Below are 24,128 nucleotides of genomic sequence, written 5' to 3'. Positions count from 1 at the left end.
TATGTAGAGTATAATATAGGGATCCTCTTTTGTTCTTCTAAATATGGATATCCAGTTCTCCCATCACCATTTATTGAAGAGACAGTTCTTTCCGTGTTGAGTGTGGGTTTGGAAGCCTCATTAAAAATCAATTGACCATAGATCTGAGGGTCTATTTCTGAACTCTCAATTCAATTCTATTGATCAATATATCTGTCTTTATGCTAGTAACATGCTGTTTTGACCACTGTGGCCTTATAATATGCTTTAAGACAAGAAATATGTCTTCCCCCTTCATTCTTCTTTTTCAAGATGTTTTTGGCTGTTTTAAGCCCATTAGTCTTCCAGATAAATTTGAAAATAAGCTTTTCAATTTCTGCAAAGTAGTCTGTTGGAATTTTGATTGATGTTGCATTGATTCTGTACATCACTTTGGATAGAATTGACATCTTAATGATATTTAGCCTTCCAATCCATGAACACAGAATGTCTTTTCATTTATTTATGTCTTCTTTGATTTCTTTTAGCAGTATTTTGTAGTTTTCTGTGTACAGTTCCTTTGCATCCTTGGTAAGATTTATTCCTAGATATTTGATTCTTTTTAGTTGCTATTTTAAATGGAAGTTTTTTCTTGACTACCTTCTCAGTTAGCTCAGTAATAGTGTATAGAAACCCTACTGATTGTTGCATGTTGATCTTGTTTCTCACCACTTGGCTGACTTTGTTTATTAGCTCAAGTAGCTTTCTCATGGTTTCTTCAGTATTTTTTAAATTTAGGACCAGGTCATCTGCAAATAGTGAAAATTGTACTTCTTCCTCTGTTACTTGGATGCCTTATGTTTCTTTTTATTTCCTAATCACCCTAGCTAGAACTTCTAGCATAATGTTGATTAACATTGATGACAGTGGGCATTCTTGTCTTTTTCCTGATGTTAGAGGGAAAGCTTTTCAGTCTCGCACCATTGAGTACGATGTTAGCTATGGGTTTTTCATATATGCCCTTTACATTGAGGAAGTTTCCTTTGATCCCTACCTTTCAAAGTATTTTTATCAAGAAAGAATGCTGAATTTTGTCAAATGCGTTTGCTGCCTCAATCGAGATGATCATGTGGTTTTTCCCTTTTGATTTGTTAATGTGCTGTATTGCCTTAATTTATTTTTTTATGCTGAACAACCCTTGCATACCTAGAATAAAACCTACTTGGTTATGGTGTATAATTCTTTTAACGTGTGGTTGGATTTGTTTTGCAAGTATTTTGTTAAGGATTTTTGCATCTATATTCTTTAGAAGGATTGCTTTGTAGTTTCTTTTCTTGTAGTATATTTATTATGCTTTGGTATTAGGGTGATGTTGGCTTCATAGAATGAGTTAAGTAGTGTTCCCTCTCCTTCAGTTTCTTGGAAGAGTTGAGCAGGAATGATATTAGATCTTTTTGGAATGATTGGTAGGATTCACCTGTGAAGCCTGAGCTTCTGGTCCTGAGCTTTTCTTTTTTGGGAGGTTTGTGATGACTCATTCAATCTCTACTTTTGATTGGTTTGTATGGTCTTCTATTTCTTCTTGAGTCAATGTGTGTTGTTTGTGTGCTTCTAGGAAATTGTCCATTTCATCTAAGTTACCTAGTTTGTTGACATACAGTTGTTCATAATATCCTCTTAATGTCTTTTTATTTCTTTGGGTTCCCTGGTAATGAACTCCCTCTCATATCTGATTTTATTTATTTGGCTCTTCTTTTTGTCTTTGTCAGTATAGCTAACAGTTTGTTGATTTTACTAATCTTTAAAACCAACTTTTGGTTTTATTTGTTCTCTCTATTGTTTTTTTATTTCTGAATTTCATTTATTTCTGCTCTAGTTTTTGTTATTTATTTCCCTCTGCTTGCTTTGGGATTAGTTTGCTGTTCTTTCTCTAGTTTCTCCGGTTGTTCAGTTAGGTCTTTGGTTTTAGCTCTTTCTTCCTTTTTAATGTACATGTTTAGAGCTATAAATTTCCCTCTCAGCACTGTCTTCTCCACATCCTGCAACTTTTGATATTTTTTCGTCTCATTTTCATTCGTCTCAAAATATTTACTGATTTCCCTTGCAATTTCTTCTTTTGACCCATTGATTGTTTAGGAGTGAGTTGTTTAACCTCCATATATTTGTGAAATTTCCGGTTCTCCAGTTGTTATTGATTTTGAGCTTCATTGCATTATGATCTGAGAAAGTGTTTTTTGTAATTTCAGTCTTTTTAAGTTTATTAAGATCTGTTTTGTACCCCAGCATGTATTCTATGCTGGAGAATATTCCATGAGCACTTGAGAAGAATGTATATCCTGCTATTTTGGGGTATAATTCTATATATGTCTGTTAGGTCTAGTCCATTTATCATATTGTTTATGTTCTCTGTTTCCATATTGATCCTGTTTTGATGTTCTATCTATTGAATAGAGTAGTATGTTGATGTCTACCACTGTTATTGTAGAGACATCTATTATTCCCTATTCCCTTTAGTTTTGCCCCCCCCCCCCCTTTTTTTGCCTTATGTACTTTGGGACATGGATTAGGCCCATAAATGTTTATGATTTTTATTTCTTCTTGGTAAATTGCCCCATTTTCACTATGTAGTGTCCTTCTTTGTCTTTTAACATTTTTACATTAAAAGTCTATTTTGTCTGATAATAGTATAGCTACTCCAGGTGTTTTTTTTTTTGGTTACTCTTATGTGGAATGTCTTTTTCCATCCTTTCACTTTCAACCTATTTGTATCTTTGGCTCTAAAATGAGTCTACTGTAAACAGCATATAGATGGGTCATATTTTTTAATCCATTCTGCCAAACCTACATCTTTTGTTTGGTGAATTTAGTCCATTAATATTCAGTGTTATTACTGTAAAAGTATCTGTGACTTTGACCATTTTATTCTTTGGTTTTTATTTCTCAGAACTATTTTTTCTCTCTTTTTATTCTTTTAGTTACCCTTGCTGATAATCATAATTTCTATACTCTCCTCCAATCCTTTCTCTCCTGTCCTTTTTTTTTTTTTAAGGTGACAGAATTCCCTTAGCATTTCTTGCAGGAGGCCTCTTGTTAACAAAGTCTCTCAGCTTTTGTTTATCTGTGAATATTTTGAACTCTTCATTACTTTTGAGTGACAGCTTTGCTGGATAAAGAATTCTTAGCTGGCATTTTTCTCTTTCAGCATCTTAAAAATATCATACCACTGCCACCTTCCCTCCATGGTATCTGATAAGAAGTCAGCACTTAGCCTTATGTGGCTTCCCTGGTATGTGTTGAATTGCTTTTTTTTTTTTTTTTCCTAATTTCTTTTTTTTTAATTAAATTCAGTTTTATTGAAATATATTCACACACCATACAATCATCCATGATATAGAATCCACTGTCCATAGTATGATAACATAGTTATGTGTTCATCACCACAATCTGTCTCTGAACATTTTCCTTACATCAGAAAGACCCAGAACAAGAATAAAAAATAAAAGTGAAAAAAAACACCCAAATCATCCCCCCATCCCACCCCATTTGTCCTTTAGTTTTTATCCCCATTCCTCCACTCATCCATACACTAGATAAAGGGGGTGTGATCCACAAGGTCTTCACAATCACACTGTCACCCCTTGTAATCTACATTATTATATATGTTGAATTGCTTTTAACTTGCTTTCAGGATTCTCTCCTTTTCTTTGGCATTTGACAGTCTGATTATTATGTGTCCTGGAGTGTGTGTATTCAGATTTATTCTGTTTGGAGTATATTGGGCTTTGATTTGAATGTTTATGTCTTTGAAAAGGGTTGGAAAATTTTTCAGCCATTTTTTTCCTCAAATAGTCTCCCTGGCCCTATTCCCTTCTCTTCTTATGGGACTCTTATTATGTTTATGTTTGTGTGCGTCATGTTTTCAATTATTTCCCTGAGACTCAGCACAAATTTTTCCATTTTTAGCTCCATTTTTTCTATTTTGTGTTCAAATTCAGTTGGTCTGTCCTCTGGTTTGCAGCTATTTTTCTATGTATTCTTTCAAATTCTTCTTTATGCTCTCCTAATGTTTCTTTATTTTATTTTTACATTTTTAATTGTGAAATACAACATATATACAGAAAAGTATACAATACAGAAAAATGTACATTTTTACTAGTAGAGACCAGATTTCAAATGTTTTCGGTTACAGTTCCACAATTTCAGTTATTTCCTTATTGTGAAATATAAGATATAGACACAAAAGTGATAACTTTCAAAGTACAATTTAATAAGTAGCTATAGAATAAATTTCAAAGAGTGTTATGCATTACGTTTCTGCCATTTCAGTCATTTCCCTCTAGCTATTCTAATATCGTATTAGAATATTTATATAAAGAGTCAGTATTCGTAATCCTTTGTTAAATCCTACCTTGTCTGTTGCTACCCCTTTCTCTTGTTTGATCACTGTCTCAATCTTGAGAGATGTCTGGGCAGTAACCACCATAACTTGTTCATATTGAAAAGGGTTGTCAACATTATGGGGAAGGGGGATGCAGTTGGTTGATATTCTTGAAGACACTGGTGCCTGTGTTGTGGGCCTTATCTGGCATAGGAACAAAATGGAGGTTTTAAGTTTCTGAAAAATAAACTTAGTGAGTGAAACTTTTATAGAGTCTCAGATAGTGACCCAGGTATTCTTTAGTATTTTCAGGACTATCGTTGATTTGGGCTTGGCATACTATGGCCATTTGGAATATCTAGCTGAAGCTTGCCTAAGACTATCTCCAGGTTAGCCTCTTGCCTCTATTTGAAATCTCATCCACTGAAACCTTATTTTGTTACTTTCTTTTTCCCCTTTTGGTCAAGAAGGCACTCTCAGTCCCTCAATGCCAGGGCTCATTCCTGGGAGTAATGTCCCACATCACCTGGGCTCATTCCTGGGAGTCATGTCCCATGTCGCCAGAGAGACTCACTTCCCTAAGAGTCAAGTCCTACATATGGGGGAGGGTAATGAATTTATTTGCAGAGTTGGGCTTAGAAAGAGAAAGGCCACATCTGAGTGACAAAAGAGGTTCTCTGGTGGTGACCCTTAGGTATAATTACAGGTAGGTTTAGCCTCCCCTTTACAGCCATAAGTTTCACAAGAGCAAGCCTCAACATCAAGGGCTTGACTTATTAATTAGGCGATGCTTAATTTCACACAGCATGTATTCTGACCAAGATAAACAATCAGTATCTGATATTATCTTCACGTAGTTGTACAATCATCACTCTCAATTTTAAATAATTATCATAGCCCAAAACATCCCAAAGCTTTTATCAGCCCCTAACTATTTATCCCTAGTATTAGTGTGGTGCTAGTAAGGTATTCCTGTTAAATATAGTCCATAGTATGCAATAGGTAGTTTTTCCCATATACCACTCAGTTGTTAACTGTTTGTACCAGTGTGGTACCTTAGAAGTAGATCATGTAAGCATTTATTTTTATTTGTAGTGCTAATCTTTGGGATACAAGCCTTTAAACATCGTCTTTCAATCATGTTCACCTTCAATGTGGCACTGATACTCATAACCCAATTAACAAACCATCATCACCCCTGTCCATTCCCATACCTTTAAGTTCAACTCCATTAACAGATCTGTACATATTAGACAATCATTTCTCCTTCTCTAGTTTCTATCTCAAGGTCCCCTATGTTCCACATTATAAGATAGGTAGCAATTTTACATTATTTAGGAAATCGTATTAGTGATGACATACAATATCTCTCCTTTTGCATCTGACTTATTTCGTTCAGCATTATGTCTTCAAGGTTAATCCATGTTGTTACATGTTTCATGACCTCACACTTTCTTACTGCTGCATAGTATTCTGTTGTATCTGTATACCATATTTTGTTTATCCACTTTTCTGTTGAAGGACACTTGGATTGTTTCCATCTTTTGGCAATTGTGAACTAATGATGCTGTGAACATCATTGTACAAATGTCTGTTCGTGTCACTGCTTTCACATCTTCAGGGTATGTATTGTGTAGTGGAATTGCCGGGTCATAGGTTAACTCGATATTTAGTTTTCTGAGGAACCGACAAACTGTCTTCCATAGCCGCTGTAACATTATACATTCCCACCAGCAATGAATAAGTGTTCCAATTTCTCCACACCCTCTCCAGCATTTGTAGTTTCCTGTTTGTTTAATGACAGCCTTTCTTATTGGTGTGAGATGATATCTTATTGTGGTCTTCATTTGCATTTCCCTAATAATGAAGATTACATTGATTGATTTTCTTGTGTTGAACCACCCTTGCAGGCCTGGGATGAAACCCACTTGGTCATGATGTATAATTCTTTTAATGTGCCTTTGGATTCGATTTGCAAGTATTCTGTTGAGAATTTTTGCATCTTTATTCATTAGGGAGATTGTCCTGTAGTTTTCCGTTCTTGTAGTATTTTTATCTGGTTTCGGTGTTAGAGTAATGTTAGCTTCATAACATGAGTTAGGAAGTGTTCCTTTTTCTTCAATTTTTTGAAAGAGTTTGAGCAGGAATGGTGTCAGTTCTTTTTGGAAAGTTTGGTAAAATTCTTCTTTGAAGGCTTCTGGTCCTGGGCTTTTATTTGTAGGAAGATTTTTGATGACTAATTTGATTTCTTTACTTGTGATTGGTTTGTTGAGGTCTTCTATTTCTTCTCCAGTCATTCTAGGTTATTCATGTGTTTCCAGTAAGTGGACAGTTTCCTCTAAATTATCTTGTTCATTGGCATACAGTTGTTAACAGTATCTCTTATGATCGGTGGGCTTATGCATTGGAAGAAATTAATGCATCAAGTTTTCTGTGTGCAGTCAACACAGGTCTTCTGTTTCCCAAGTTTCCTCATGGCGGCTCCCAGCTGTGGGGCTGAGAAGGATTGTCTCCCTAGCTAATTGCTGAGATGAGTGCACAGGAGTGGAGAGCTGCTCCCTTCCCTGCTCAGCAGCGTGCTGCAACTGCCAGCCCCTGGCATTTCTGGTTGAATCAGCTCACCCTGTCCTTTCAGACGTAATTTCTCTGATTTTTCATCTAACTCCCCGTATGTATTTTAGAAGTCCTTCTCTGGCAACTCATAGCCTGGAACTACTGTCCCAGGCGTTTTCTGCCTTTTCTCTAGTTTTTTCACGGAGAAGTTTTTTCTGCCTCTCCTATTCTGCCATATTCCCGTAAGTCCTAACATTTTCTTAATATCCTTTACCTCTTTAATCATCTCATTTAAATTATTTAAGAAGTTTGTTTCAATATCTTTGATTAATTGTTCCAAATTCTGTATCTCCTGCTACTTTTTAATTTGATCATTTGGCTTGGCCATATTTTCTTGTTTTTTAATGTGCTTTGCAATTTTTTGCTTGTTTCTGGGTATCTGATTATCTCATAATATTATATTGAAAGTTGATTTCTCACTCTTGTCTAAAACTTTGTTGTTGATTGGGAACATGTTGAGGGTCTCCTTTGGCACTTGATTCATCAGTATTTCGCAGCCAAACTAGGGCCAGCATCCCAAGTGTGTGGTTCTGACTTGTTCCAGAGGTCCCTAGAGAAAGGTTCAGGAAAGCAGTTCCTCAAACTGCACTTTTCTAGCCTTCCCAGAATATGGCGATGTAAGTTATTGTTTTAGCCCTCTGATCCCTCTGTTTCTATGTAGAGTGGAGATAATGGCCCCAAGGTACTGTGGGCACCTGTCCTAAAAGGTTCAAGGCTGTGGACCCCACCGTCCTATTTCACTGGGTAACAGTTGGATCAAGACTGTTCTGTATCCCTCTCTTTTCCTGAGGTGAGGGCCTCTCTGTCTCTCCCAGACTGCAGTAGCCAACCAGGTGAGAACCATGCATGCCCAAAGCTGCCAGCCTTGGCGTGGTGGATGGGCACCAGGAACCATGGTGGAGTTCATTCACTCTCTGCAGCTTCATTGTTTTTGGAAATAGTGAAGCCACTAGTACCTGGGCTTCTGTGTGGAAATGTTCAAGGCCATGGGACCCAGAGGGTCACTCTCACCAGCCAACAATTGGATCAGGACTATTCTGCGTCCACCTCTTTTCCCAAGGGAAGGCCTCCATGCCTCTCCCAGACCATTGATGCCAGCCAGTGGCAAGATCCAGGCCAGCCCATAGCTGCTGGCTTTGGGAATGGAGGATGAGGGTCAGGGGCCACAGTCAAGTTAACTCACTGCAATTTCTCCAGTTTTTCATCCATCACTTCCTTTTATGTTACAGTGATCCTTCCCTGGTCTCCCAAGCCCCAGAACCCCTGCTTTGGACAGTTTGTCTGTTCTCTGGGTGTTTTGGTAGAGCAGTGAGTTCTGCCTGTCTTTATTCCACTATCTTCCCATGTGAATCTGATGATTGGCTTTTCCATTTCTGTGAAGAAGGCTATTGGAATTTTGATTGGAATTGCATTGAATCTATACATCAAATTTGGGTAGAATTGACATCTTAACAATATTTAGTTTTCTAATCCTTGAACGTTGAGTGTCCTTCCATTTGTTTAGGTCTCCTTTAATTTCAGCCATGTTTTCTAGTTTACTATGTTTAAGTTCTTTATGTCCTTGATCAAATTTATTACTAGATATTTGATTCTTTTAACTGCTGTTTTAAATGACATTTTTTCCTTAATTTCCTCTTTGGATTGTTCATTATTAATGGAGAGAAACACCACTGAGTTTTGCATGTTGCTCTTGTACCCCACCAATTTGCTGAATTCATTTATAAGCTCTTATAGCTCTGTTGTGGATTTTTCAGTATTCCCTACACATTATGATCATGACTTTGCAAATAGGGAGATTTTTACTTCTTCCTTCCTTATTTGGATGCCTTTAATTTCTTTTTCTTGCTTAATTGCTCTACCTTCCAGTACAGTGTTGAATAACAGTGGTCACAGTGGGCATCCTTGTCTTGATTCTGTTCTTAGAAGGAAAGCTTTCAGTGTTTGACAGCTGAGCATAATGTTAGCTGGAGGTGTTTCATATATGCCCTTTATCATGTTAAGGATATTTCCTTCTATTCCTACTGTCTGAGTGTTTTTTTAATCAGGAATTTTGTCAAATGCTTTTTCTGCATCAATTGAGATGATCATGTGTTTTTTCCCCCTTATTTAAGTGATGTATTACCTTAATTGAAATTCATATGATGTACAAACCTTGCATAATTAGGATCAGTCCCATTTGATGATGGTGTATTTCATTTAATGTGTGTTGGATTCACTTTGCTTGTATTTTGTTGGAGTTTTGCATCTATATTCATAAGGGATATTGGTCTGTAATGTTCTTTTTTTGTGATATCTTTATCTGGATTTGGTATTAGGGTGATGGTGACCTTATGGAATGATTTGGGAAGACTTCCCATCTCTTCAGTTGTTTGGAAGATTTTGAGAACACTGGTGCTAATTCTTCTCATTTAACAGTTTTGACTTAAAGGCTGTTTTGTCCGATATTAGTTTAGCTGCTCCATCTCTTTTGTGTTTAATATTTGCATGGAATATTTTTTCATCCCTTCACTTTCAACCTGTTTGTGTTTTGGAGTCTAATATGAGTCTCTTGTAAACAATGTATGGTCACTTTTCTCTTGCTGCTTTCAGAATTTTCTCTTATCTTTGGCATTTGACATTTTGATTAGTATGTATCTTTTGATAGGTCTATTAGATCTGTTAGCATTGTTTGGAGTTTGTTGCTCTTCTTGAACATGTAGATTTATGTCTTTTGTAAGATTTGGGAAATTTTTGACCATTATTTCCTCAGATAGTCTTTCTGCCCTTTTTACTTTCTTTTGTCTTTCTGGGTTTCCCATAATGCAAATGTTGGCATGCTTTATGTTGTCCCACAGGTCCCTTAGGCTCTGATCACTTTTTTTCATTCTTTTTTCTATCTGCTCTTCCAACTATATGATTTCAGTTGTCCTGTCATCTAGTTTGCTTATTCTTTCTTCCATCTATTCGAATCTATTTTTTATATGCCTCTAGTGTATTTTTAATCTCGTTTATTTTGTTTTCATTACCATAAATTCTGCTGTGTTCCTTTTTAACCTTTCTATTTCTTCTTTTTGTTAATACATTGTCTTCTTTATATCCTTTAGTTCTATATCCGTATTTAGTTTTTTTTATTTATTTATTTATTTTTTAAATTCAGTTTTATTGAGATATATTCACATACCATACAATCATCCATGGTGTACAATCAACTGTTCACAGTACCATCATATAGTTGTGCATTCATCATCCCAATCTATTTTTGAACATTTTCCTTACACCAGAAAAAGTAGAAATAAGAATAAAAAATAAAAGTAAAAAGAACATCCAAATCACTCCCCCACCATATTTTTCATTTAGTTTTTGTCCCCATTTTTCTACTTATCCATCCATACACTGGATAATGAGAGTGTGATCCACAAGGTTTTCGCAATCACACTGTCACCCCTTGTAAGCTACATTGTTTTACAATTGTCTTCAAGAGTCAAGGCTACTGGGTTGAAGTTTGGTAGTTTCAGATATCTACTTCTAGCTATTTCAATACATTAAAACCTAAAAAGGATTATCTGTATAGTGCATAAGAATGTCCACCAGAGTGACCTCTTGACTCCATTTGAAATCTCTCAGCTTTTTTTTTTTTTAAATAAAATTTTTATTTAATAGTTTTTAGATTTATTTTTTTTAATCATCATTTTATTGAGATATATTCATATGCCACGCAGTCATACAAAACAAATCGTACTTTCGATTGTTTACAGTACCATTACATAGTTGTACATTCATCACCTAAATCAATCCCTGACACCTTCATTAGCACACACACAAAAATAACAAGAATAATAATTAGAGTGAAAAAGAGCAATTGAAGTAAAAAAGAACACTGGGTACCTTTGTCTGTTTGTTTCCTTCCCCTATTTTTCTACTCATCCATCCATAAACTAGACAAAGTGGAGTGTGGTCCTTATACCTTTCCCAATCCCATTGTCACCCCTCATAAGCTACATTTTTATACAACTGTCTTCGAGATTCATGGGTTCTGGGTTGTAGTTTGATAGTTTCAGGTATCCACCACCAGCTACCCCAATTCTTTAGAACCTAAAAAGGGTTGTCTAAAGTGTGCGTAAGAGTGCCCTCCAGAGTGACCTCTCGGCTCGTTTTGGAATCTCTCTACCACTGAAGCTTATTTCATTTCCTTTCACATCCCCCTTTTGGTCAAGAAGATGTTCTCCCTCCCATGATGCCGGGTCTACATTCCTCCCCAGGAGTCATATTCTACGTTGCCAGGGAGATTCACTCCCCTGGGTGTCTGATCCCACGTAGGGGGGAGGGCAGTGATTTCACCTTTCAAGTTGGCTTAGCCAGAGAGAGAGGGCCACATCTGAGCAACAAAGAGGCATTCAGGAGGAGACTCTTAGGCACAAATATAGGGAGGCCTAGCCTCTCCTTTGCAACAAACGTCTTCCCAAGGGTAAAACTTATGGTAGAGGGCTCAACCCATCAAACCACCAGTCCCCTATGTCTGTGGTCATGTTAGCAACCATGGAGGTGGGTTAGGCGAATACCCCTGCACTCTCCACAGGCTCCTCAAGGGGGCACTACATCTTTTTTTTTTCCTTGTTTTTCTTTCTTTTTTTTTCTTTCTTTTTTTTTTTCTTACTTTCCCTTCTTTTTTAAATCAACTGTATGAAAAAAAAAGTTAAAAAGAAAACAAACATACAATAAAAGAACATTTCAAAGAGACCATAACAAGGGAGTAAGAAAAAGACAACTAACCTAAGATAACTGCTTAACTTCCAACATGTTCCTACTTTACCCCAAGAAAGTTACATAATATAGCAACATTTCTGTGAACTTGTTCCTACTATATCCATCAGAATTTAACAGACCATAGTCATTTCTGGGCATCCCCAGAACGTTAAATAGCTTATCTGTTCTTCTTGGATTATTGTTCCCCCTTCCTTAATTGCTCTCTACTGCTAGTTCCCCTACATTCTACATTATAAACCATTTGTTTTACATTTTTTAAAGTTCACATTAGTGGTAGCATATAATATTTCTCTTTTTGTGCCTGGCTTATTTCGCTCAGCATTATGTCTTCAAGGTTCATCCATGTTGTCATATGTTTCACGAGATCGTTCCTTCTTACTGCCGCGTAGTATTCCATCGTGTGTATGTACCACATTTTATTTATCCACTCATCTGTTGAAGGACATTTGGGTTGTTTCCATCTCTTGGCAATTGTGAATAATGCTGCTATGAACATTGGCGTGCAGATATCTGTTCGTTTCACTGCTTTCCGATCTTCCGGGTATATACCGAGAAGTGCAATCGCTGGATCGAATGGTAACTCTATATCTAGTTTTCTAAGGAACTGCCAGACTGACTTTCAGAGTGGCTGAACCATTATACAGTCCCACCAACAATGAATAAGAGTTCCAATTTCTCCACATCCCCTCCAGCATTTGTAGTTTCCTGTTTGTTGAATGGCAGCCATTCTAACCGGTATTAGATGGTATCTCATTGTGGTTTTAATTTGCATCTCTCTAATAGCTAGTGAAGCTGAACATTTTTCATGTGTTTCTTGGCCATTTGTATTTCCTCTTCAGAGAACTGTCTTTTCATATCTTTTGCCCATTTTATAATTGGGCTGTCTGTACTATTGTCATTGAGTTGTAGGATTTCTTTGTATATGCAAGATATCAGTCTTTTGTCAGATACATGGTTTCCAAAAATTTTTTCCCATTGAGTTGGCTGCCTCTTTACCTTTTTGAGAAATTCCTTTGAGGTGCAGAAACTTCTAAGCTTGAGGAGTTCCCATTTATCTATTTTCTCTTTTGTTGCTTGTGCTTTGGGTGTAAAGTCTAGGAAGTGGCTGGCTAATACAAGGTCTTGAAGATGTTTTCCTACATTATCTTCTAGGAGTTTTATGGTATTTTCTTTTATATTGAGATCTTTGGTCCATTTTGAGTTAATTTTTGTGTAGGGTGTGAGGTAGGGGTCCTCTTTCATTCTTTTGGATATGGATATCCAACTCTCCCAGCCCCATTTGTTGAAAAGACCATTATGGCTCAGTTCAGTGACTTTGGGGGCCTTATCAAAGATCAGTCGGCCATAGATCTGAGGGTCTATCTCTGAATTCTCAATTCGATTCCATTGATCTATATGTCTATCTTTGTGCCAGTACCATGCTGTTTTGGCAACTGTGGCTTTATAATAAGCTTCAAAGTCAGGGAGTGTAAGTCCTCCCCCTTCGTTTTTCTTTTTTAGAGTGTCTTTAGCAATTCGAGGCATCTTCCCTTTCCAAATAAATTTGATAACTAGCTTTTCCAAGTCTGCAAAGTAGGTTGTTGGAATTTTGATTGGGATTGCATTGAATCTGTAGATGAGTTTGGGTAGAATTGACATCTTAATGACATTTAGCCTTCCTATCCATGAACATGGAATATTTTTCCATCTTTTAAGGTCCCCTTCTATTTCTTTTAGTAGAGTTATGTAGTTTTCTTTGTATAGGTCTTTTACATCTTTGGTTAAGTTTATTCCTAGGTACTTGATTTTTTTAGTTGCTATCGAAAATGGTATCTTTTTCTTGAGTGTCTCTTCAGTTTGTTCATTTCTAGCATATAGAAACATTACTGACTTATGTGCATTAATCTTGTATCCCGCTGCTTTGCTAAATTTGTTTATTAGCTCTAGTAGCTGTATCGTCGATTTCTCAGGGTTTTCTAGATATAAGATCATATCATCTGCAAACAATGACAGTTTTACTTCTTCTTTTCCAATTTGGATGCCTTTTATTTCTTTGTCTTGCCGGATTGCCCTGGCTAGCACTTCCAGCACAATGTTGAATAACAGTGGTGACAGCGGGCATCCTTGTCTTGTTCCTGATCTTAGAGGGAAGGCTTTCAGTCTCTCACCATTGAGTACTATGCTGGCTGTGGGTTTTTCATATATGCTCTTTATCATGTTGAGGAAGTTTCCTTCAATTCCTACCTTTTGAAGTGTTTTTATCAAAAAGGGATGTTGGATTTTGTCAAATGCTTTTTCAGCATCTATTGAGATGATCAATTGATTTTTCCCTTTCGAGTTTTTAATGTGTTGTAATACATTGATTGTTTTTCTTATGTTGAACTATCCTTGCATGCCTGGGATGAACCCCACTTGGTCATGGTGTATGATTTTTTTAATGTGTCTTTGGATTCGATTTGTAAGTATTTTGTTGAGGATTTTTGCATCTATATTCATTAGGGAGATTGGCCGGTAGTTTTCCTTTTTTGTAGCATCTTTGCCTGCTATTGGTATTAGATTGATGTTAGCTTCATAAAATGAGTTAGGTAGTGTTCCATTTTCTTCAATGTTTTGAAAGAGTTTGAGTAAGATTGGTGTCCGTTCTTTCTGGAAAGTTTGGTAGAATTCCCCTGTGAAGCCATCTGGCCCTGGGCATTTATTTGTGGGAAGATTTTTGATGACTGATTGGATCTCTTTGCTTGTGATGGGTTGGTTGAGGTCTTCTATTTCTTCTCTGGTCAGTCTAGGTTGTTCATATGTTTCCAGGAAATTGTCCATTTCTTCTACATTGTCCAGTTTGTTGCCATACAGTTGTTCATAATATCCTCTTATATTTTTTTTAATTTCTTCAGGATCTGCAGTTATGTCACCTTTTTCATTCATTATTTTGTTTATATGGGTCTTCTCTCTTTTTGATTTTGTCAGTCTAGCTAGGGGCTTGTCAATCTTGTTGATCTTCTCAAAGAACCAACTTTTGGTGATATTTATCCTCTCTATTGTTTTTTTGTTCTCTATGTCATTTATTTCTGCTTTAATCCTTGTTATTTCTTTTCTTCTACTTGGTTTAGGATTGGTTTGCTGTTCATTTTCTAGCTTCTTCAGTTGATCCATTAATTCTTTGATTTTGGCTCTTTCTTCCTTTTTAATATATGCGTTTAGTGCTATGAATTTCCCCCTTAGCACTGCTTTTGCTGCATCCCACAGATTTTGGTATGTTGTTTTCTCATTTTCATTTATCTCTATATATTTAGCAATTTCTCTTGCTATTTCTTCTTTAACCCACTGATTGTTTAGGAGTGTGTTGTTTAACCTCCAGGTATTTGTGAATTTTCTAAGTCTCTGATGGTTATTGACTTCTAATTGTATTCCATTGTGGTCAGAGAATGTGCTTTGAATAATTTCAATCTTTTTAAATTTATTGAGGCTTGTTTTATGTCCCAGCATATGATCTATTCTGGAGAAAGTTCTGTGAGCACTAGAAAAGTATGTGTATCCTGGTGATTTGGGATGTAATGTCCTGTATATGTCTGTTAAATCTAATTCATTTATCAGATTGTTTAGGTTTTCAATTTCCTTATTGGTCTTCTGTCTGGTTGATCTATCTATAGGAGAGAGTGATGTGTTGAAGTCTCCCACAATTATTGTGGAAACATCAATTGCTTCCTTTAGTTTTGCCAATGTTTCTCTCATGTATTTTGTGGCACCTTGATTGGGTGCATAGACATTTACGATTGTTATTTCTTCTTGCTGAATTGCCCCTTTTATTAGTATGTAGTGGCCTTCTTTGTCTCTCAAAACATCCCTGCATTTGAAGTCTATTTTATCTGAGATTAATATTGCTACACCTGCTTTCTTTTGGCTGTAGGTTGCATGAAATATTTTTTTCCATCCTTTCACTTTCAGTTTCTTTGTGTCCCTGTGTCTAAGATGAGTCTCTTGTATGCAACATATTGATGGTTCATTTTTTTTGATCCGTTCTGCGAATCTATATCTTTTAATTGGGGAGTTTAATCCATTTACATTCAACGTTATAACCGTGAAGGCATTTCTTGAATCGGCCATCTTATCCTTTGGTTTATGTTTGCCATATTTTTCCTTCTCTCTATTAATATCCTTTATTGTACCCATACCGAATCTCTTTAGTACTGAACCTTTCTCCAAGTCTCTCTGTCCTTTCTTTGTTTCTCTGTCTGTAGGGCTTCCTTTAGTATCTCCAGTAGGGCAGGTCTCTTGTTAGCAAATTCTCTCAGCATTTGTTTGTGTGTGAAAAATTTAAGCTCTTCCTCAAATTTGAAGGAGAGCTTTGCTGGATAAAGTATTCTTGGCTGGAAATTTTTCTCACTCAGAATTTTAAATATATCGTGCCACTGCCTTCTTGCCTCCATGGTGGCTGCTGAGTAGTCACTACTTAGTCTTATGCTGTTTCCTTTCTATGTGGTGAATTGCTTTTCTCTTGCTGCTTTCAGAACTTGCTCCTTCTCTTCTGTGTTTGACAGTGTGATCAGTGTATGTCTCGGAGTGAGTTTATTTGGATTTATTCTATTTGGAGTTCGCTGAGCATTTATGATTTGTGTATTTATGTTGTTTAGAAGATTTGGGAAGTTTTCCCCAACAATTTCTTTGAATACTCTTCCTAGACCTTTACCCTTTTCTTCCCCTTCTGGGACACCAATGAGTCTTATATTTGGACGTTTCATATTATCTATCATATCCCTGTGGTCCATTTCGATTTTTTCAATTTTTTTCCCCATTCTTTCTTTTATGCTTTCATTCTCCATTCTGTCATCTTCCAGGTCACTGATTCGTTGTTCAGCTTCCTCTAGTCTTGTACTATGAGTGTCCAGAGTCTTTTTAATTTGGTCAACAGTTTCTTTAATTTCCATAAGATCATCCATTTTTTTATTTAGTCTTGCAATGTCTTCTTTATGCTCTTCTAGAGTCTTCTTGATTTCCTTTATATCCCATACTGTGGTCTCATTGTTCATCTTTAGTTCTTTGAGTAGCTGCTCTAGGTGCTGTGTCTCTTCTGGTCTTTTGATTTGGGTGCTTGGGCTTGGGTTATCCATATCGTCTGGTTTTTTCATATGCTCTATAATTTTCTGTTGTTTTTGGCCTCGTGGCATTTGCTGAACTCGATAGGGTTCTTTTAGGGTTTGTAGACCTATTGAAGTCCTTATCTCTAATTTATCAGTTCTACAGCTTCGTGGAGTACACTTTCTCTAACTAACCAGCAATTGGCGTCCACGAGCCACCTGTTATCCACAAGCCAGTTCTCCCCTGCTTAGCCTTTTTGGTGAGTGGGGGAGTGAGTCTTGTGGGGCCCAATTGGTGTACCAAGCTTGCGTGTGTAGTTGGTGTTGCCTGCCCTGTATGTGGGGCGTGTTTCTGGGCAGTCGGGGAGGGGGGGGTGGCCCTAACAATCAAATCTCCCTGGTGATCCTAGAGTTTTAAAGCTGCTGCAATAGTCTAATCCTTCAGTTCAGTCCTGCCACAGTTTGTCTCTGCCACTGACCCACAAGTCCTTGGTATTGGTGTATGGCTCCTGAGATTTGCAAGTGGGCCCCTCTTCCAGTCTGTGCACCCCAGGTCCTCTGTTGAGGGATGACTGTGCTATGTCACAGGTGAGTGCCATCCCCCCAGGGCAGTTCTGGGCTGCTGGGCTGTGTAGGGAGGCTCCCAGTCTGCTCAAATGATGGCTGAGTGGGGCTTTGTTAATTCACACTGCTCCACCTTCCCAACTCTGGGACAATCAGCTGAGGTTGCAGGGAAGGCTAATGTCCACGCCCAGTTTTGTGGTGTGTGCCTGTTATTTGAAGCACTTCCGTCACACTGGGTTGTCTGGGGAAGCTCTGGGCTATGGGGCTGGCGATGGGCAGGAGTGTTTCCTGTCCACCAGGATGATGGCTGTGAGCGGACACCCCCCTTTTCTTGGGAAGTTGTGGTGATTAGTGAATTTTCTCAGCCACTGGATTATTGCCTTTTGTCTCAGAGCTCTCTTAGTTCTGCTCTTGACTTGACGTGCCCAAATTGAAAGTCTTTGAAGCTTTCTGTATTGGGCTTCTTAGAGTAATTGTTTTAGAAAAAGAAAAAAGGATTAAAAAAAAAAAAAAAAAAAAAAAAGGGCCCTCCTCAGAGATCTAATGGGTTATTGAAATGCTAATAGACAAAGCAACTAGGGCCATTAAGGAAAGGTCCACAGGGCAGAGAGATCAGCTTTTCTTCGGGATTTGCATATGCGCCTCATGGCCTGAGCTCCGCCCTTCCGCTTTCTGTGTTCACCAGAACTCCAAAAATCCTCTGCTTTTATTTTGGAGTTTTTCGTGTTGTTTTTTTTTTTTCTATGCCTGTCTCCTCTCTGCTGGGCTGGCTGCTCTCAGATTCTCTGGTGTCTGGTCTCAGTCTATCTGTGGTTGGAGTTTGGATCAGTAGAATGAGTTTCCGATAAGGGCTGCCACTGCAGTTCTGCCTTCTCCTTCCCAGAGCTGACAGCCCCTCCTCCCCCGGGACTGAGCCTGGCAGGGAGGGGCGCGGGTCCCCTGGCCGCAAAAACTTACAGATTTCGCTGATCTCAGCAGTTCGACATTTTCATGAGTGTTGTATGAAGTATGCCCAAAGACAGATTGCTCTGTGGTGTCCAGTCCATGCAGTTTCTGGCTTTCTACCTCCTTTCCTGGAGGAGTAACTAAAACATACAGCTCACCAGTCTGCCATCTTGCCCCGCCTCCTAGTTTATTTTTATCCATATTGTCTTTTAGTCCTTTGAATTGATTTGGGAGATTTGACTGACATCTCTGATTATTTGTTCCATTGTCTGTGCTTCCTCTGATGTTTTAATTTGTTCTCTTGAATGAGATGTATCTTCCTGGTTTTTTCTTTGTTTGTTTGTTTGTTTTAATGGTTGTGATCTTTTGTTGATGTCTTGGCATTTAATTGTTTTTAATGTGCTAACTCTGAAGTCAGTTTCTCCCTCTTGTCAGGGTTTTAATGTAGATTGGCTGTGTTATAAGGCTCTTCTTCAATGCTTGATCCAGTTTACACTGAACTTTAGAGTAGCATATGTTTAAGAGTTCAGATTTCCTCTGGTCTTTCTGCATGTGCTTCTTACCTGGGGTATACATGGTAACTTTTAAGATTACTCTGTTATGTGCAACTGTTTCCCCTTTAGGAGAGGATTTCCTTTCCTGAGTTCTTCCTCCAGGAGTCCTGGGTAGTTCTTTTTGTTTTTATACAAATTTTCCTCCCCAGTGTCTTTGATTTGTTCAATTCCTCTCCTGTGTTATGGACCAACTTTTCACACCAGCTTTCAGCCCAAAGTCTGTCCTGCCTTACAACAATTCAGTTTTCCCTTTTTTGAGGCTTTTCTGTTTCCAGTAACTTCTGCGTTAGGAGATCCCAACCCACAGAGCCAGATGGAGTCAGTGTTTAAATACACCCAATTCTTTGTTTAGGTGCACCTGCAATTAGGGACTGGGCACAGGCTGCAATTGTTCTGCTCAATTCACTCTGTTTCTGGGGGACTGCTTTGTATGCACATACATGCCAACCACTAGGGCACCTCCTTGGTTCTATGTGTCTTCGGGTTTCTGTGCCTGAGTATGGAACTCTGAGTCACTTCCATGGGTGGCTCTGTGGCCAGGAATCATGGCATGAGGTGTCCTAACTGGAGCACTGAAGTGTGTCTTAAACCATATGGGATTCGGTGAGGGCAGGGGTCTGGACTGGCAAGTTTCCGCTCCTCTCCTACCTCTTGTTTGCGTATGTAGTGATTTTTTTTTTTTTTTTTTTTTTTTTTACATCCAGTTCAGCATTTGTGGTCTTTCTCCAACCTCTGTTGTCCTTCAGAATTCCAAGTGAGTTGAATCTGCCCTTTTATTTAAGGGGAAACATTCCTGGTAGTGTCTTATACCACCATCCCTAATATTGTTCTTTAATGGATCCACACTAGCTTTTATAGTTCTCCCTTAAAATATAGACCATAGCTTTCTAATGAAAACTAAAGAAACCATGATCAGTAAGAATGCTGGAATGAACCTCAGCCTCAGCTTCAGTCATCAGTAAACTTTCATATCACCAGGAGGGACCAGAATTGGATTCCCTTTTGGTTCAGATCTAAACATTTTAATCAACCATCTAGAAGACTTATCATTCTTTTCTTTTTTAGGTCCCCAAACTAAGGAAATGATGTCTGTTATCATGCATTCTATCCATAAAATGAGGGTGAAAGCCCTCAAGCGTGTGTGGAGAAATATAGGTCCGTTTGAGATGAATGTATGGGAACCAGTCGAAGAAGAAAAACCAGATGATGCTCCAGGTTTTGACAGGTTTTCCCTGGGGACTAGTTTGAGCAGGAGTACGCTCACAGAACTTGGGAATTCTCTGGTTCACAGTGATGCAGATACAGTAGATACTTTCTCCGAAGCTTTGTCAGTTGAAGAAAAAAGTAGGATACATTTCTGTCAAAGGTACAATTGAGATTTCTTATTAGCTAGCATTCCCTTCCCTTGGAAAAAAATGTTTTCAAGATTTTCATGCAATTGATGAGCTATTTTCTATTACCAGCTGCACTCACTGACTGTACTATTAATATGAATAAGCACCACCCTCCCTACTCACAAGGATGTTAGGATTGTACAATGAGACTGTACATTTGCGAATCCCATTTAAACATTATTGAGATGGGAAATAACTTGCCATCTGAAATTATAAAATGAAATGAGTAGGTAAAATTATAAAGGCCACTAGAGAACTTTAAGTTCTTTTAGTAGTCTTTAGACCTAAATAGTTTGGGATTATTGGGTTGGCCATGCTATTTTTAAGGACTTCCAAGAAAGGAAATTGCACCTTAATCTTTGAAACTTGTCCATAAATTGTTGGGAAGTTCTTGCTTATTATCTAAACCTGAGTTATTGTGATTTAAGCCTATTTTTTTTCTTTATAATTCCATTATCTCCAATGGAATTTAGTCTTCTAAATCTTTTTTACATGAAATAATTCCAACTACTTCAAGCATCTGCTTAAACCATATTTAATAGCATTATCAATGTTCTTTTTTCACAAAATGAAAAACCACAAGCAAGATGTATATTGTTGGCTTGCATTTTCATTGATTTTTGTATTTCTCTATTCGGATCCATTAAAGGACCTTATTTATTTATTTATTTCAGAAAAGGATTTGTGTTGTTTTATAATGAAATTTCTGTGAACACATTTTATTCTCTTTTAGTACAAATATTCCTGTTTGATATTAATATGTTGGTAGTTTTGGGGAATCATAGAAAGTTCAGCTCTCAAAAACACTTAAAGATCATTTAATTCAGTTTCCTCATTTAAAAGATAGGTAATCAAGGCACAAAAGATACATGACTTAATCTTTGGAGATGATTTTTTCTTGTCAGTTCTACAATTAATTTTAGTGATTAAATTATTTTAATTTTTTTGTCTTTCTCTATTTCTTTTTGCTATAGAAATGCTCCAAATCCCACGGAATTGGCATTGGTTGTCAAATCCAACAAAGAAAAGAAAATACATAATCAGAAAGAAAACCCTAAAAGAAAGAAAGATCATGAAAAGTTATCACAAAATGCAGTTCCTGTAATAGGTGTTTGGGAATTTGAACGTGATGACGATGAATATATTAAATTCCTTGATCTCTTCTTGAGTTATGTTCTTGAAAGAGACCTCCTTAGTTCTAGTGATCCTGGAATTCCATTTCTAACCAGTTTCTCTGCACATCTTAGAGAACATGAACTTAATTCTTTACTTTTTGATGTACATACAACATTAAAAAGACGTCAGGGCAAAATCAAAAGCCAGAATGTATTTAGAGCTGGCTCTTGCTTTGTTGTTGCTCCTGAGTCATGTGAATCTGAAAACTCATCCTCTTTAAAAAATGAATGTGCTCTAAGTTTAGAAAACCAGGCGCTTTCAGCTTCAGTAATGATTAATCAAGGCATCAGACCTTTTGTAAACTCTTTAAATGAAGTCCATAAAAATGAAGGAAAGAGTGGATTGTTTGGTTTGAAACAAAAGTCAATTTATAGACTCCAAGATGACAATCTAGAGAAACCTCTATTCCACAAATTGCCAAACCACATTTTTTGGGCTTCCAAACCTGTTAAAACAAGATGTATGTTCAAAGCAATTCAAAGCAATGATATTAACCCTCAAGAAGATCTTCCTCAAGTACTAAATAACACATATGGCAGTATAGGAAGACTACTGGAATGGATGATAAGATGGTCAGATAGAAGACTACTCTATGATTCTAGTATCACTGAGTCATCATGTGAGTACAGTCCAGTAATTCGTGTAAAGACCTCTACAGCTGCCATTCTTACATCCTTATGGCTTTTGGAAGAACCCTATTTTGCCACACATAAAACAAAAAATGCCATTATTAATGTAAGTACATGATTTGTTTTTAAAATACAAGTGTGAATTTCATTTTAGATTAAAACCATATTTACTTTTCCCTGTTTGTTAAAGAAATACTTAAATAACTGGAAGTTAATTACAATGTTGATTATAATCTATATTACCTAATGTTTTGTTTTGTTTTTTTCTTCATTAGGTGCTTCCTTTAAAATAATCTCAGAGGTTGACAGTCCTTTCAGAGAGGCTGTGGGGTTTGGGGATTTTATGCATGTTTATAAGAAAGACAATGGGAAGGAGATAATTCTAAGTGATTTTTAAAGTGGTTTTTAAACTCTGTTGACTTTCAGATTTTGGTTCAGGTGAAGGACTAGGCAGCTATCCAGTTTTATCAGTGGTGTCAACTCAAATCCATCAGAGGATCATCTTTCTCATGCTCTCTGTCCAGAAGAGATTGGAGAACCAAACTTATACAGGCAAAAGGGTTTCAATAGAGGAGTTAGTGCTCATTAGTTATTCTTTCTTTTCTCTAGTCAATGACAAGTAGCAGCCTCTCTTTTAATTTAGCTATTTGAAAGAGCAAGTATTTTTTGCTGTTCCAACTCAAAAAACAAAACAAAAGATGGGGATGACTTTCTTAGAAAAACAAATCTCTGTATTTTCTTATGGTGTATAGTAAAATAATTAGGGAATGGACTTTTTCATGTTTGGAGAATTTCAGTAATATCTAATATTTTTTCTGCTTTAAAATGTCTCTCCATAGTAGTTTATTCTAGGTTGAAGGATGTGGTGTGTGTGTATGATTTTATTTTGTTTTATTTTTTTGTTTTCTTGTGGGGTTTTTTAAATCCAGTTTCTGTTATTCTAAGATAGTTTGTAACTTTGATATTTTTATCATTAAAATTTGTAAGTTATTTCTAGGTGATTTTACCTAAATTTCTAAATAAATAAGCAAAAGGGATATATCCCTTGTATTTTTAGCTGGAAGTATTTTTTGCCCACATTTTTAAATAAAGACTGTATGTCTTTATAATAGGAAAGAAAATAAAATGAAATGGTGTTACATTTTTATTGCCAGTGTTTTGTGGCCTGAAAACAATGACAGTATACCTTAAATATTTGTAAGACTGATTGCTTTTGAAAATTATTTAAGAAGTCAGATTTGATTTTTCCAGGTGGAATAAAGATTTGCTCAGTGCTTCATCAGCAAATATTGAGTTGTAGAAATGCAGTAAATAGTTGATGAATGAATGAGAGAATGAATCAGAGGTTTTGTAGAAATTATGAATAATTAAAAAACATAATGTAAAATAAGGGGTTCAGTAATGAATGCTAAGTACTATACATGGTTCTTTTTAGGGGCTAGAGAAGCATTACACTGAGTGTCAGGCTGGACCTAGTATTGAGAATGAGAGCAAAACTGATGCCATCTGTTTAGCTACAGTACCATCTCAAGATGGGACTGAGGAAAGAAATGATCAAGACGAAGCTTGTCAAAGTATCTTGAAGTAAGTTGTTGATTATATTCTCCCTTGCAATAGGAGATGCATTGTTGATATTTGAGCTTAAAGGAAAGAATTGAACCCATTGAAAGTTAAAGGAATGAGCATTTCTTTGAACTAGGGAAGAAGTAAGTACTTTCTGAAGTGCTTTAACAATTCATTGCAAATTATGGTTCTTCCCTGTTGGTCTAACTTGTATCTTCCGAAGTTACAAGTTAATTTACATGGCTAATTTACTGTGAGTTCCTTTTATTTATATTAATTTATTATTTCCAATGTCAGAGGAAGTTGAACAAATAATTTTATCCATTTTATATATGAAGCAATACTATGAGTATTTAAATAACAAGTATCTTTACATCTTTAAAACCAAGGACACAGCCCTTATAGCAGGCAAACAGTTTAGATAAGTGAAATTTTTCTGATCTTTAGATAAATAAAAGCTAGGACATTTGGTCTTTCATTGAGCAGCCTTTTATTGAGCTTCAACTATGATAAAAAATAACCAGATATGGTTTAAAAAACTTCTGTTTTTATGATTACAT

The 24,128-nt window shown here is 36.8% G+C and overlaps 1 protein-coding gene across 9 annotated transcripts in view; it reads left to right on the top strand.

Moving 5' to 3' along the window:
• CPLANE1 (ciliogenesis and planar polarity effector 1) overlaps positions 1-24,128 on the top strand; it is a 254,183-nt gene that overhangs the window by 96,269 nt on the left and 133,786 nt on the right. For all 9 annotated transcript variants that reach the window (XR_005210980.1, XM_037799359.1, XM_037799363.1 and 6 more), the window contains 3 exons: positions 19,872-20,172; positions 21,175-22,111; positions 23,441-23,589. Coding sequence is in view for 8 of the 9 variants with exons in the window: in XM_037799359.1 (XP_037655287.1) it covers positions 19,872-20,172; positions 21,175-22,111; positions 23,441-23,589 (1,387 nt within the window). In the remaining variant the exon portion in view is untranslated. The remainder of the gene's footprint in view (positions 1-19,871; positions 20,173-21,174; positions 22,112-23,440; positions 23,590-24,128) is intronic.

Source organism: Choloepus didactylus, chromosome 11, assembly GCF_015220235.1.
Source record: "Choloepus didactylus isolate mChoDid1 chromosome 11, mChoDid1.pri, whole genome shotgun sequence".
NCBI classification, from domain to species: domain Eukaryota; kingdom Metazoa; phylum Chordata; class Mammalia; order Pilosa; family Megalonychidae; genus Choloepus; species Choloepus didactylus.
Note: the sequence above shows the minus strand (reverse complement) of the source record. Positions and strands in the feature narration are given on the sequence as shown.